Source organism: Marmota monax, unplaced genomic scaffold (assembly GCF_021218885.2).
Source record: "Marmota monax isolate L192 unplaced genomic scaffold, Marmota_monax_Labrador192_F-V1.1 WCK01_AAM20220418_F8-fsc00771, whole genome shotgun sequence".
NCBI classification, from domain to species: Eukaryota; Metazoa; Chordata; class Mammalia; order Rodentia; family Sciuridae; genus Marmota; species Marmota monax.
This window is the reverse complement of record NW_026694960.1, coordinates 48,571-63,315: the sequence shown is the minus strand read 5'-3', so window position 1 is coordinate 63,315 and position 14,745 is coordinate 48,571. Positions and strand designations below refer to the sequence as shown.

The window sequence follows — 14,745 nt, the reverse complement described above, 5'->3', positions numbered from 1 at the left end:
TCAAAAAAAATAAAATACTTGGGAATCAACCTAACAAAAGAGGTGAAAGATTTATATAATGAAAACTACAAAACCCTAAAAAGAGAAGTAGAAGAAGATCTTAGAAGATGGAAAAATATACCCTGTTCATGGATAGGCAGAACTAACATCATCAAAATGGCGATATTACCAAAAGTTCTCTATAGGTTTAATGCAATGCCAATTAAAATCCCAACGGCATTTCTTGTAGAAATGGATAAAGCAATCATGAAATTCATATGGAAAAATAAAAGACCCAGAATAGCAAAAGCAATTCTAAGCAGGAAGTGCGAATCAGGCGGTATAGCGATACCAGACTTAAAACTATATTACAGAGCAATAGTAACAAAAACAGCATGGTACTGGTACCAAAACAGGAGGGTGGACCAATGGTACAGAATAGAGGACACAGAGACTAATCCACAAAGCTACAACTATCTTACATTTGATAAAGGAGCTAAAAGCATGCAATGGAGGGAGGATAGCATCTTCAACAAATGGTGCTGGGAAAACTGGAAATCCATAAGCAACAAAATGAAACTGAATCCCCTCCTCTCGCCATGCACAAAAGTTAACTCAAAGTGGATCAAGGAGCTAGATATCAAATCAGAGACTCTGCGTCTGATAGAAGAAAAAGTTGGCTCCGATCTACATATTGTAGGGTCGGGCTCCAAATTCCTTAATAGGACACCCATAGCACAAAAGTTGATAACAAAAATCAACAAATGGGACTTACTTAAACTGAAAAGTTTTCTCTCAGCAAGAGAAACAATAAAAGAGGTAAATAGGGAGCCTACATCATGGGAACAAATTTTTACTCCTCACACTTCAGAGAGAGCCCTAATATCCAGAGTATACAAAGAACTCAAAAAATTAAACAATAAGAAAACAAATAGCCCAATCAACAAATGGGCCAAAGACCTGAACAGACACTTCTCAGAGGAGGACATACAATCAATCAACAAGTACATGAAAAAATGCTCACCATCTCTAGCAGTCAGAGAAATGCAAATCAAAACCACCCTAAGATACCATCTCACTCCAGTAAGATTGGCAGCCATTAGGAAGTCAAACAACAACAAGTGCTGGAGAGGATGTGGGGAAAAGGGTACTCTTGTACATTGCTGGTGGGACTGCAAACTGGTGCGGCCAATCTGGAAAGCAGTATGGAGATTCCTGGGAAAGCTGGGAATGGAACCACCATTTGACCCAGCTATTGCCCTTCTTGGACTTTTCCCTGAAGACCTTAAAAGAGCGTACTACAGGGATACTGCTACATCGATGTTCATAGCAGCACAATTCACAATTGCTAGACTGTGGAACCAACCCAGATGCCCTTCAATAGATGAATGGATAAAAAAAAACGTGGCATTTATACACCATGGAGTATTACGCAGCACTAAAAAATGACAAAATCATAGAATTTGCAGGGGAATGGATGGCACTAGAGCAGATTATGCTTAGTGAAGCTAGCCAATCCCTAAAAAACAAATACCAAATGTCTTCTTTGATATAATGAGAGCAACTAAGAACAGAGCAGGGAGGAAGAGCAGGAAGAAAAGATTAACATTAAACAGATACATGAGGTGGGATGGAAAGGGAGAGAAAAGGGAAACTGCATGGTAATGGAGGGAGACCCTCATTGTTATACAAAATTGCATATAAGAGGTTGTGAGGGGAATGGGAAAATAAACAAGGAGAGATATGAATTACAGTGGATGGGGTAGAGAGAGAAGATGGGAGGGGAGGGAGGGGGGATGGTAGAGGATAGGAAAGGTAGCAGAATACAACAGTTACTAATAGGGCATTATGTAAAAATGTGGATGTGTAACCGATGTGATTCTGCAAGCTGTATTTGGGGTAAAATTGGGAGTTCATAACCAACTTGAATCTAATGTATGAAATATGATCTGTCAAGAGCTTTATAATGTTTTGAACAACCAATAAAAAAAAAAGATGAAATTGAGTCAAACTCAACCTCCTCCACCCCCACGTCACAATATAAAGAAAATCACAGATTTGGATGTTCTTACTAATAAATTATTAAAATTTGTCATAGGGGAAAAGATGCTGATGTGCTTGTTTACAGCAGGCACTTGGCTCAGTGCTTTACACTTATTTATCTATGTGTAAATACACATGTGCACACAGAGTATCCACTATTATTAATCCGCTGTTCACATGAAGAAATTATAGTGTGGAGATGATGGTCCCAGGTCTGGAAAAAGGGACCTGAAGGTGGTGATGGAGCTCAGTCCAGAAACCCATGATCTTTTAATCTATAGTGCCTATGGCTTCAAATTATGGTCCCAGGACAAACAGCATGGGCATCACCTGGGGGTTTATTCAAATGCCAGTTGTGGAGCCATGAGCCCAACCAATTACATCAGAAATTCCAAGAGTGTAGCCCTACAGTGTGTGCTTTCACAAGCCCTTGGGGGATTCTACTGCACAATGAAGCTTGAGAATCACCCTAACTTGGCCCCAACTCCTGAGATGCACATTATAATTTGGGGGAGAGTTTGTAAAACTTCAGGTGCCCAGGCTATCCCTAAGTCAATGAAAATGAAATCTCGGGGGTGGGGGAAAGTCTTGTTTGAAGTTCCTCAGGTGTTTACAAAGAATAGAATCATTACTCTCGTTTCTTCTCTTCAAATTATTCCTTTTACATGATGTTTGCAGGGGGCAAAATTTGGGAGGAAAAAATGCAATACAGCTTTGAAGAATCATGCATCATTTTCTGAGGACCAAGAAGGGGAAACTAAATATAAATACAAATGGAAGTATAAATACAAATTTAAATGTAAGTATAAATGTAAGTATAGTCAGTTACTAGAAATGCCATAAACGCTAGACCCTCACTCGAAGCTGTACCTGGTATGTTTTCTACCTTTTAAACATCTTTTTTTTCTATACAAATATAAAGAATCCCTCTAAAGCACCAAGTTTAGCTTTCCTTTCATAATGTATCAATGGACTAAGGAGAAGGCCTAGAATAAACAGCTATTTTAATCACCTGAAGCAGAAAAGAACACCCTTGCCCCACACTACATGTTATTAGAAACAAGGGTCTACAGTTTTATATTCTCAGCTTTTGAAAAAGACTTGCTGGCAAATTCCATTCAAGTATCAACAGCCCATTCCACTACGGTCTGGTGAGCCTCCCAATAAGAAAGGGTAGATGTTTAATACCTGTACATGATTTTGAATCTGTTTCAATGACCTGGAAACATGAGTAGAGGTCAGAACATGCAGCTCCACTAAGCAGTGCCTCACCCTGTGACAGCTGTAACCCACGCCTCTACCCCCATTGTGTGAAGCATCAAGTCCCCTTCATAGTCTTGTGTGGAGAAAACACTGACTGTTCTCACTTAAGAGACAGGAGACAGAGCATGAAAGTTCTGCTTCTGGTTATACTTCTGGGAAGCTCTATGGTCAGTATTCAGGTTCTGCTCTCCCTAAATCCATAGCCAGAGCCCTGAACCACTACATAAGCCTTCCAAAAGTGGAACTGAGTTCCTATGAGCAAGGAGAGGTCAATGCTAGAAGTTGATTTCCACTTCCAGGTCTTCTCACCCCTGGCACCATGACCAAGACATGGTCTTCACTTTGGCAGTGCCTTGTGTGCAGCAATGGAGGTACATGGCAGGATTGCTAACCCAACCCTCAAGGGTTCCTTTTAAGGAGGGACCCCACTGGTTCAAGACCTGCATCAATGGACAAAGTCAAGAGTAAACATGAGCAAGGAGAATCACATAAAATAGCCTCAGTCACCCACAGGCAGAGCATACCAGAATCTCTCCATACTAAATGCTTCACCAGAGGAAGACACCACGAGCCTTCTGGAGTACTGAGAGGACCAACGTGAACTTCTCACACAGACCTTTTCATTGCTGCATTCACAGGACAGAATGTCCTTGCCCAATGGGTTGATGAGTACATATGACAATATGAATACATTTATAAATTGAAGCTTAGTCACGTGAGTAGAACAGATCAGCACCACTGTCCTGATCTCACAGTTAGGACACAGATACCATGACATTACAAACACAGTACCTCTTGGACAAGGAAAGAACCACAGGGAAATCCTGCAGGTTGTCAGACTAGAGAATCACAGAAAGGCACAGCGGCGAGAGAGTGGCATCAGCTTCCCCAAATATCAAATCATCCTACCTACCTGCAAGTAAACCCCAGATATTGCCAAGGGGTATATGGGAGAGAAGAAAGAACACCATTATTAAGTGTAGATTACTTACCTACAGAACTAAAATTGGAGTCACTGAAAAAAAAACTTACATTTTCATACATTTTTCTAGATTCATTAAATTTCTTTTTTTTTTCCAATTAGTGTCATTACTTTTCTAGGAATTTACAAATTACTGAAAGCTTTCACATGTAAGGGAAAATCTTTGTACATGTAACCTATTAAAAAGAAAACAAAAGTTAAACAAAAATTAAATTGATTAAATTTTAAAAAATGTAAAGGAAGATTAGGGTTTTAACTCTGTGGATGAGCACTTGCCTAGCACGTGTGAAACCCTGTGATCAATCTCTAGCCCCTCAAAACAAAAAGGACGGGAAGGAAATAACCATGACACCTCCATTACCAACCATACCCCCCCACCACAACATTTCACATGGAACAGTTTATAAGAAAACAAGGCATTCAGATTTGACTTCACTTTGAACAAGATCCTGTAATGGTTGGGAAATGTCCAAAACTTCATCAGAAATAAAATATAAAATAGCCCTTGGATTTGAACACTTTAGAAAATATATATACTCCAGAATCTTTTCAATCCACACTTGTCCCTGTAATGAAATGTGAATCATGATGTTAGACTTATTTTTACCTACAGGAAAATTCTTCAAAGTCCAAAGAAGTTATACCTTAATCACCCTTTGGATCTGCTAGACTGAGATCCGTGGTTAAATTATAAAGCACTGAAGACCCCAGCATCTGATTGTCTTAATCTCACTCTTTCAGCAAACCCTGTGAAAGGTGTGCAGCCCTCTCTTCCCAATCAGGCTCATGTGTAAGTTTAGGTAGGGATGCTCTATCCCCAATGTGGCTGAGAATGGGGCAAAGAAGCATGAAGCCAAAGGAGCTTCACCAGGAACAACGTGGCTGTAGAATCTGAGTGGCAGCTTCCCTTCTGTACCTGTTGCTTCCTGTGGAAACCACAAGAAATCTTCTTGCCCTGTTCTCCTTCAGTCCCTTAGCCTCCTGATGAACCCTGGTGTTTTTCCACATACCCTGCATGGGACCTTCCTGCTACTTCTAGAGAACTATGAATAGAAATTTCTTCCTTCATGACAGTCATTTCTACAACTTACCATATCAAGTAAAACCAATCCAAGGTCCAATTTAAACAGTTGACATTTGGGTAGATGATCCTCTATTTCAGGGGTCTACTGGCCACTGACTGTTTTTAGAAATCAAACCCAACCCTACCCATTTTCATGTTATATACGGCTGCTCTCATACCAAAATGACAGCTGGGTAGTCACAGAGACTATGTAGCCTGCAAAGTCAAAAACATTTACTATGTGGTCCTTGGCAGAAAATGTGCAAACCCTGTTCCAGTCATTTATTCCACAGACGGCTGTGTGGAGAAAAAAAAAAAAAAAGACTCACAGTGTCCCCATCACACACCAGACACTGGAAATATGAAGGTCCATCTGAGATCCCAGAATTCCATCTCCTACAACATAGGAGATGTTATGTTGGCTTAAAAACTTTTTGGGGAAGTGCTATCAGTTACCCATGAACCCTGGAGAGACTCATATAATCTTAATGTGACATATCTGTTCTAAGCTACACTGCCATGCAGAGTTCCCCACAAACTGCCAAACCTAGGTTAAATCAGTTAAGAAATGTCTTCCCAGACAACTAGGTTAGTCTCCTTGGTATAATTAATTGGCATTTTATCTTGTGTACTGTAGAAGACATACAGGTCCATCTAACAATGACTGTCAAACCAAAGAGACATATAGGAGAAGAAACAAGGCCACTGTATGCCCCTCTACTGCCCTTGACCAATAAATTTTGAAAATCAATAGAAGCCAACAATCAATTTTTGTCCACGGTATCAGTGATAAATAATACTGCAAAAGCTGATAATAGTCTAATTGTTCTTGACCAAGTTTAGAAGATTAAAGGTTACCAGGTTTCGAATTAAAAAAAAAAAAGATGACGACGACGACAGGTTACTATCTTAGTTAACTTAATGTCATCGTGCCAAGAGACTCTAATTCCAGGGGCTCTTATTTTGGTCTCAAGCTGCATGTCTTAACAAGAGCACTGGAATTTTAAGCTCCATCAAGATGTGGTCCCTGTTTTTGATGTAGTAGTGCTAGAGAAAGGAATGAGATTAATCCATTAGATCCAATTTTGTTGCATGAGGTTTTGCTCATAATTCAAAAGAACTGAAATAGAAAATACACCCATTTTAATTGACAAATAAAGTCTTTTCTGACAAGTTATTAAAGCATTTTGTTCTTGGCAATACTTGAATACCTCACAAGTCAAGTAAAGATGCTGATTCTCTCTAAAGAAGGGATAAGTGACTTATTTTCTTTTATCCTGAAGATCAGGTTTCCAAAGAAACAAAAGTTGTTACCTGTGTGAGTCAGATTTCCATCATTATAACAAAATGCCTGAAATAAACAATATAAATATGAAAGTTTATTTTGGCTCACAGTTTTGGAGCTTCCATCCACTCTGTAATGAATTGGTTCCATTGCTTTTAGACATACAGCAAGGCAGCACATCATGGGAAAAGCACAATGGTAGAGTAAAAACACTCTTAACACATGGCCAGGAAGCAAAAACTAAATAAATAAAGAAAGAAGGGACAGGAATCCTACAATCCCCCTCAAGAGCAATCTCCAATGACCTTCCACTATCCCACTTCCTCAAGGTACCACAACCTACCAATAGTACCCAGCTGGGGACCAAACCTTTAACACAAGTACCTTTGAGAGACATTTGAGATTCAAACTACAGCAACACCCTCATGTCAGAGAAAAACCCACCAAATCAAAAGCTTTATGACTTTTCTAAGGAAACACAAAGGAGGGTAGTGGCAACCACCAAAAAACATACTCTGAGGAAACCTTTCTACTCTTTGGCCGTCTTTCATTCATCCTCATTATTCTTATTCTTTCCCCACAACACTTTTTTTCTATTACCCTAAGTCTTCCCCCATCCCATTCTCCTTTTCCCTGCAGAAAATGGACACCCCTTCAGGATGAACAGATCATTCTCCCCTCTCCTTATCACCAATTGCCTCAGGCTTCCCCTGCCAGCACTGAATCCTGCCCAAAGCCTCTGCTTCCGGTTCACCCCATGATCGCGCTCTTTGCTCTGCCCCTCTATATCTGATCTCTCCCTCCCCACTGTCTCCTTCCCTTGGGTTTTAAATATTTGTGTGCATTTCCCATATTCAGAAGGAAATGAAAGGAGAGGAACGCTTTCTCTTACCATCTCCTCTCTGGCTCTTCAGTCTCTCTGCACTCTTCTTACAAATGTTGATAAAGCTTATTCTAAACCAGTTGCTTCCAATGCATCAAATCAATGCAGTCTCTTCAAACCATAATCTCTCCAGTGAAATTCTCTCCCAGCTTCTCCAAAGATCATAGGTACAAGACAACTCTCTTTCCGTGTTTCTCTCTGGCTCTCACACCCACCATTATCTGACGTGGCTGAACCTCTTCTGGATCCTGCACCCTAAGTGTATGTCTTCCCTAAGGTTATATATTTGGGATTAGATTGTATATAGGCTGAAGGGTTGTAACTGTGGTAAATATAGGCTTTGTTTTGAAACAGCTAGAAACTGTACAGTGAGCTGTGAGTGATTCTGATCCCTTGAAAACTTATTAGAGGCATTTAGAGTTCCCTTAGTGGTCACTGGTGGTAGGCGAGGCTGAGGAAGGACAAGGAGTCCTCTCCAAGCCAAAGCAGCAGGTGCAGAATTTCAACCTGGAGTGGGGCGTGGAAACACGCTCTTGAAGAAGAAGCAAGCAAAGCAGAGCAGAAGACTGGAGTGGCTTCCCAAATTCCTTCCAAATCCACAAAAACAGAAAAGGCTTTACAGTAAAATAAGTTTGGGTTTTATACAAAGCCAAAAGTTTTACTTTCTCCCAACACGTCTTTAAGCCTTTAATCTAGCAAGGCAGAGCTCTCAAGAGAAGTGGGAGGAAGTTTTTTTCAAACATGCTGTTACCTTCTTTCCCAGTTTTGGGTTTTCTTCTTCCATTCCCCACCCCCATTCTCCTCTTCCCTTCCCAGCCTCCCACCCTTCAGCCCCTCAAAGAACTGGCTTGGCAGGTGGAGTAGAGAACACACAGTGAGCACTCTACTATACTGCTCAGAGAAGTGGGTGGTCATCACTGCAGGCATATGAGCAGGGGAGCCGGGCAGCAGGAGCAGACCTTACAGGATCACCCTGGCTTTTCTGTGGAGAATTGGCTGCAGCTGGGTGCAGAGAGAAATTGGGGTGAGGTTACTGAGACTGTCTAAGTTGAGGACCATCTGTATATTTCCCTACTCATTTTTCAGCAGGTATTGCTCCTGAGGATTCTGAGGCTTAGGAATTAAGCAACACCTACATTTCACTGTTGTGGCTGGGACTTGGTCCTCTGAACCCCAGAGTATCCTGAGAATAGAAACCAACTGGGGTAAAGCATAATGACATGCATCTTGATCACACACACTTTGAGGCACAACAGTCTGTTTTCATGGATAATGTGAAATCCATGTATAAAAGGTTTCCCACTGCCACAGTTTGGAATGTAGCTTGAGAGTGTCCCCCAAAGGTTCATGTGCTGGACCATTAACTCCAGTGTGGCCGAGCTGGGAAGTGGTCAAATCTTTAAGAGGTGGACATTAGTGCAAAGTAATTAGATCACAAGGACACTGCCTTCAGAAGGGATTAATGCTGGTCTTATGGGGTGAGTCCTTAAGAGAATGGCTTGTTACAAAGTGAGGCCACTCATGCTCTTGGCCTCTTTGACATACAGTCATTTCCCTTTCAGCTTCTTTGCCAGGTAGTGATACGGACAAGGAGATCTTCATCAGAGGTCAAGCAGATGGGGCCACCTGATCTTGAAGTTTCAGCTTCCAAAACTGTGAGCCAAATAAACATCTTACCTCTTTTCTCTATACATTACTCAGCCTTAGGAATTTTGTTACACCAACAAGAAAATGGAGCAATATACCCCTCATCCACAAAAAAGGAAACAGTTGCAAGGACATTTCTTTCAAAACCACCATCAGAATTCAGACACTCTATAATGATATGCTAAATTAAAGTACACATTATGCAAAAACTATGGTTTTGTCACCTACAAAGGTTGGAATGGGTCTAGAATCTAATCTGTACCATGCTGAAATTGTTAAAACTCTAATGTTCTAGATGTTTACAAACATGTCAATCTTCTTTATGTAAAACTTGGATTTTTTATTTTAAAATTCCTAATGTCCAATTATAAAATAAAATTTTAAATGTTTTTATTAAAAAAAAAAAAGATTATCTACTCTGGCCACACTGGTGCCAAACAGCCAGAGTCACTACAAATGACCATCAGGAGTTTTAGGTATGAAGTTGGCAAAAATCTGCATGATCTGTCATTTCAAAGGAACATTCTCCCCCCCCCCTCCATTGGCTCTAAAAACTGCAATAACTAAGAAAGTAATCATCTTCTGATGAAATTATCCACATCAATCACACACATACTGGGCCCTCAGTCATCAACTCATCTATGAAATAATCCATCCAAGGGAAATAATCCCTTGACAGTACAAAGAAGAGGGCACCTTTGAAACGTTACCCTCTTCGCGTCTCCATCCCGTCTTTAGACCCACAGCTCTGTTATTACTGAAAGCATGAAATGTTTTACATGTAGCTATTCAATCACAGTTGTACCTCTTATCATAAATCTCATCACATGTTATTACATTCCTGTATCTTCTCTTAACTGAGACTATATTTTTTTAAAAAATTAATCCTCCTTTCAACTTAGAATGAATTGTAACCGCCTGTTGATCTGAGGACTCTCTTGGCAATATTGTAGCCAGGCTGCCCCCATGCTCAAAAAGAAAAAAAAGAAAAGCCTATTTCTTAAAGACAGTTGGAATGTCTGGCCTTCAGATCATACATGGAAACACAGAGAAGTCCCTGGCAGTTCTCCACAGGGAAGCACCCTGAAACAAGTTCATTTTGCTACTTCAGGAACTAAATTTCCTTAGGAGCGGCCAGGGCAGAAAGTTCTTAGCAAAATTTACCTTCTTTTTTAATCATGAATTTTAAAGATGACCATAAGCAACATTTTGAGAGACAATGCTGTACATATAAAACATTGCATATACATAAAACCTATATATAAACTGAATTAGCTGCAAACACTGGATAAAGATCACAAACCAAAAGAAAACAAAAAACAACAACAAAAAACAGCAACAACAAAAAACAAACAAATTAAAAAATAAAATAAAATAAAAAACAACACCAAAATTGCCAAGATGCCTTACTTTTTGTTTTTTTGCACCTTTTCTTGTTTTCCACCTAAGCAGGTACACACGCAGACAAGGCTTCTGTTGGTTGTTCTTCTTCTGTGTCTCCATTTCTGGGCAATCCTGTTCAAGATAAGCTTTAATGGTGACAACAGAAGGAGAGTCTGGCAAGAGTCACTCTTGGCATGAGACATCTAGAAGTGCTAGAGCATGCTATCCTACAGTTTTAAATAACCAACAGTGGACATAAATATATAGGATAAGTATCATGCCAGAGTTTCCCATGCCCACCCTCTTACATGTCCTTGGCAATGCCAGAAATGCAAAGCTTTAGTATCACAAGAGTTATAGGAGTTCCCAGTATAAGTAGCTAGTCATTTTAGTAGAAGGGGCAAGACAGCAGGACCTTGGATAATGATCCACCCCGAGCCCCAAAGTAAAGCTTGCACTGATCTCCAGGTCCCCAAATAGCTCATGCTGACCACAATGGGCCCTCCTGACCCAAAGGCTGGGGTATCTGAGGACAGCTCTCCCAGTAATTATCTTTAACCACCTTATGCCACACCTGGAATCAATACAATAAAGGGTAGATTCTGAGGTCTCTACAGTGATTTGGCCACTGACACTAGAGATCAGACTCAGGAACAATTAACTGATCCACATGCATCCAGAACTTTCAGCCCTGTCAGAGACAGTTGTCTACGGCTTGGTGCCTCAGCTTACCTCGGACTTTGTCTTCCTCACCACTCAACCCTACTCTGTTCTAAACCAGAACTCAGATAACTAGCAGACTCACAGTCATGCACCAAACCAGATGTCCATGACCTCAGCAAAAGGAGACTAAATCCAAAAAGAATGACAGAAGGATAGATAAGGCATTCCTATAAGCCAAGAAAGATAAACAGATAAAGACAAAGCAACCTCCAGAAGCTGTATTTGAAACAGCAAAAGCCTGGAAACATCCAAATGTCCATCCCCAGGTGGATGGATGATCTAAGTGTGACATCATTAATTCTACTCAGCAATAAAAGGGAGCAAACTATTGATATGTGCTTTAACACAGATAATCTCAAAATAAATATGCTGAGTGGAAGAAGCCAGACAAAATATATTGATTCCCTTTATACACTGCTCTAGAAAACAAAAACTAATCTATAATGAGAGAAAACAAATCCAGGAAAGGGTGGGTAAGGAAGGACTACAAAGGAGCACGGGAAAAACTGAAGTGATGGATATTTTCATCACCTCGATTCCCGCCATAGATCAAAACACAAAAAATCACACATTTTTAAAAATGTGTAGTTTATTGCCACAGTCTGGCTGGGCACAAATGCCGCAGTCTGGCTGGGCACACAATCACGAGCCACCACACAGCTTGTAGATTCAAACAGCAACTCTTTATTCCCGAACTCACACCAGCCGTCTACAATCACGTTCTGGGGAAATCCACATTCTCTTCCCAAATCCACCTCCACTGGGCTTCTATCTCCAAAATATACTGTCTAAATCCCGTGAGAACTCAAAGGGAACTCAGGCAGCAGGATACGCCCTATTCCCAGCAGGAATAATCTTAAACCTTAAACCTGGAACCTAAACTGGGAACGCCCTAAACACGATTATCTTAAAACCCAGAACACCCTAATCTGCCTTGGTCCTTGAGCAAGGTCACGTACATTCAATGTCACTGCAACATGGGATACGCTGGCAAGGAAATTGTCATACCTACTTGGCTAATGGCTCCCAGCAGTTTATTGTCCTCAGTGTATGACACCTCAACAACTATTTTTTTAAAAAAATAAATAAAACAAATTGGGCAAGAGGCTACCAAGGGACTTGGTGTGACCAAGGACAAGTAGAGCAGTAGTTATATTCTCAAGTCATTGTGAACACTGAATTAATGAATCAGGAAATACTGAGTCACTGGCCCTGCAGGAAATAGAGGGAATAGAGGAACAGAGCTCTAGTCACATTTTTGTCAACCAACCAATATATGACCTTGGCTTACATGTGTTTCTGTTTAAAGACGCCTTACTTAAAATATATTGTTGATTCATTAACACTGAATTTACAGCCAACAACACTGTAACTCATGCCCAAACAACGATCATCTAACACAAGTCTTTTCTCTATGAGCCATATTACAGCTTTCTTGAGCTCTGAAACACATCAACACTATGCTTTGGGGCCATTTCAAACAGCGAAATCACCAACCAAAAAAATACAATGGGAAAAACACGACACCACATAGACTACCAAAAGGACAATTGTCCCCAGTACAAGAGCCTTCTTCAACCTCCACTGGGAATGTGTGTGTTTTCTCACCACTCTCTGCATGTCCATGGATGATCACAAGGGTACCATGAATATGAATTTGGGGATTATAAAAAAGTTTTAGCAAATAGGCAAATTCACAAATATGTATCTAACTTCTTTGTGCCTTGATACCCTCATCTTTTTTTAAATATTTTTTTAGTTGTAGTTGGACACAATACCTTTATTTTTATTTGCTTTTATTTTTTATGTGGTGCTGAGGATCAAACCCAGCGCCTCACACGTGCTAGGCGAGCGTTCTACTGCTGAGCCACAGCCTCAGCCCCTGGTACCCTCAACCTTTAAATTGGAGAGAGGGATAGTTAATTCCCCTGACTACCATGAAGACCAAGTGTGCTCATCCCTGGGATCACTTAGAACAATACAAAGCACACATGAAGTGTGTTGAGTTTTAGCTGGTGTTCTTGTTGCCACTGGTATTACTCGGATCTGGACTCTATATCCATAGCTACAGGCACCTCCCTCCCTCCATGTGGAACGTACTTCTCTGCATTATTATCTACTTCCCTACACACCACTCCCAATATCTGTGAACATTCCAAGGACCAGACCACATTCTGTGACATCAGAGGCACCACAGATCGTGCCTAAGCTGAGACTGCTGGGTTTTGATCTCTGTAACTTATCTTAAATACCATACAAACTGCTTTGATTTGCAGTACACTATGTTCAAATGTAACTTTGGCATCATCACTGCTTAAAAACCTCAAGCTTAAGGAAATAATACCAGCTACCTTATCTCTAAATATGCCAATGCCCCCAAATTATCAGAAACTTACCAATACTAATATTTTAATGTAATTTCAACTCTTGAGAAAAACTTATTTTATAGATACAATGGAAGTCACCAAAATTAAGGCACCATGATTTCCTGAGTAGCAATCAGATCTTTTCCTGACTCTGATGGACAGAAATAATGGCAGAAATACTGTTTTTGTTTTGAATCTTCAGAATGATAGCAAAAAGACAGACTAATGACTTGAAAAGACTGAGAAGACTGACAAGTTATCAACCACTAAGATTACTGAGACATAATCCTTCCAATTTTGGAAAATGCTGGAATTTTAAAAATCATCCATTTTGCTTTATAAGTATTTTTCCTCTAATAGGTAGGATCCTGACAATTAAAATTATCTTTTATAACTTTCTCCTTAACATTCAATAGCCATGAGAGAATAAAAGCTTTCAAACAGGAGACTTCAAACCTCCAAAGTAGAGCCTTCCAATTCCAAACAAGATGAAGTATGATCAATCCTAGAACAAGCCAAGGAAGACTCAAGAAAGTGGCCAAAAGAAGTCAGATTGTGAAAGGGCCTCAGGAGGAATATGGTAGTGAGTTCCCACATTCTTTATTCCTCTTCGAATCCCAGACAGGATACTGTGCTAGTCTCCAGCCCAGAACTGCCAACAGACTCAGGTCAGAAAAGATCCAAGAAAGCCTGTCCCTCAGCCAAAGGATCAAGAAAAGCCCAACCACATGCTAACAGTTTCCTGACACTCTAGTTTCTGGGGGGAGCTAAGTAAGAAGCTAATTTTCTACCCCTTCCTGGCTGCTTGCATAAGCAGGTACTCACACTCTAATCTTCAATCATGGTGTCTGTTAACAAAATGGAAGCAGATCTATCTCCCACTTGGAAGCAGGCAGTGAGCCAATTCCTCCTCAGGGGTAAAGTAGGTAAGGTTCAACAGGGAGCTCAAGTTATAACACCACCCCGGGTCCATGCGGAGAACATGGTGGTCAGAGGTAGAACTAAATGACGTCTGCTTCCTCCTCACCTCCCATGTAATCTGTCTCCACCCACATCCTACAATGTTGAAGCAGTGTATGTGTGAGCCCTTCACCTCCACATCCCCTAACGTGGGTGTCAGCACTGCCC

At 40.6% G+C, this 14,745-nt stretch overlaps 1 protein-coding gene across 1 annotated transcript in view; it reads right to left on the bottom strand.

Moving 5' to 3' along the window:
- LOC131423535 (MAP7 domain-containing protein 1-like) overlaps nt 1-14,745 on the bottom strand; it is a 116,321-nt gene that overhangs the window by 67,595 nt on the left and 33,981 nt on the right. Inside the window, exon 4 of the mRNA XM_058573644.1 lies at nt 10,556-10,660. Within this exon, the coding sequence (XP_058429627.1) occupies nt 10,556-10,660 (105 nt within the window). The remainder of the gene's footprint in view (nt 1-10,555; nt 10,661-14,745) is intronic.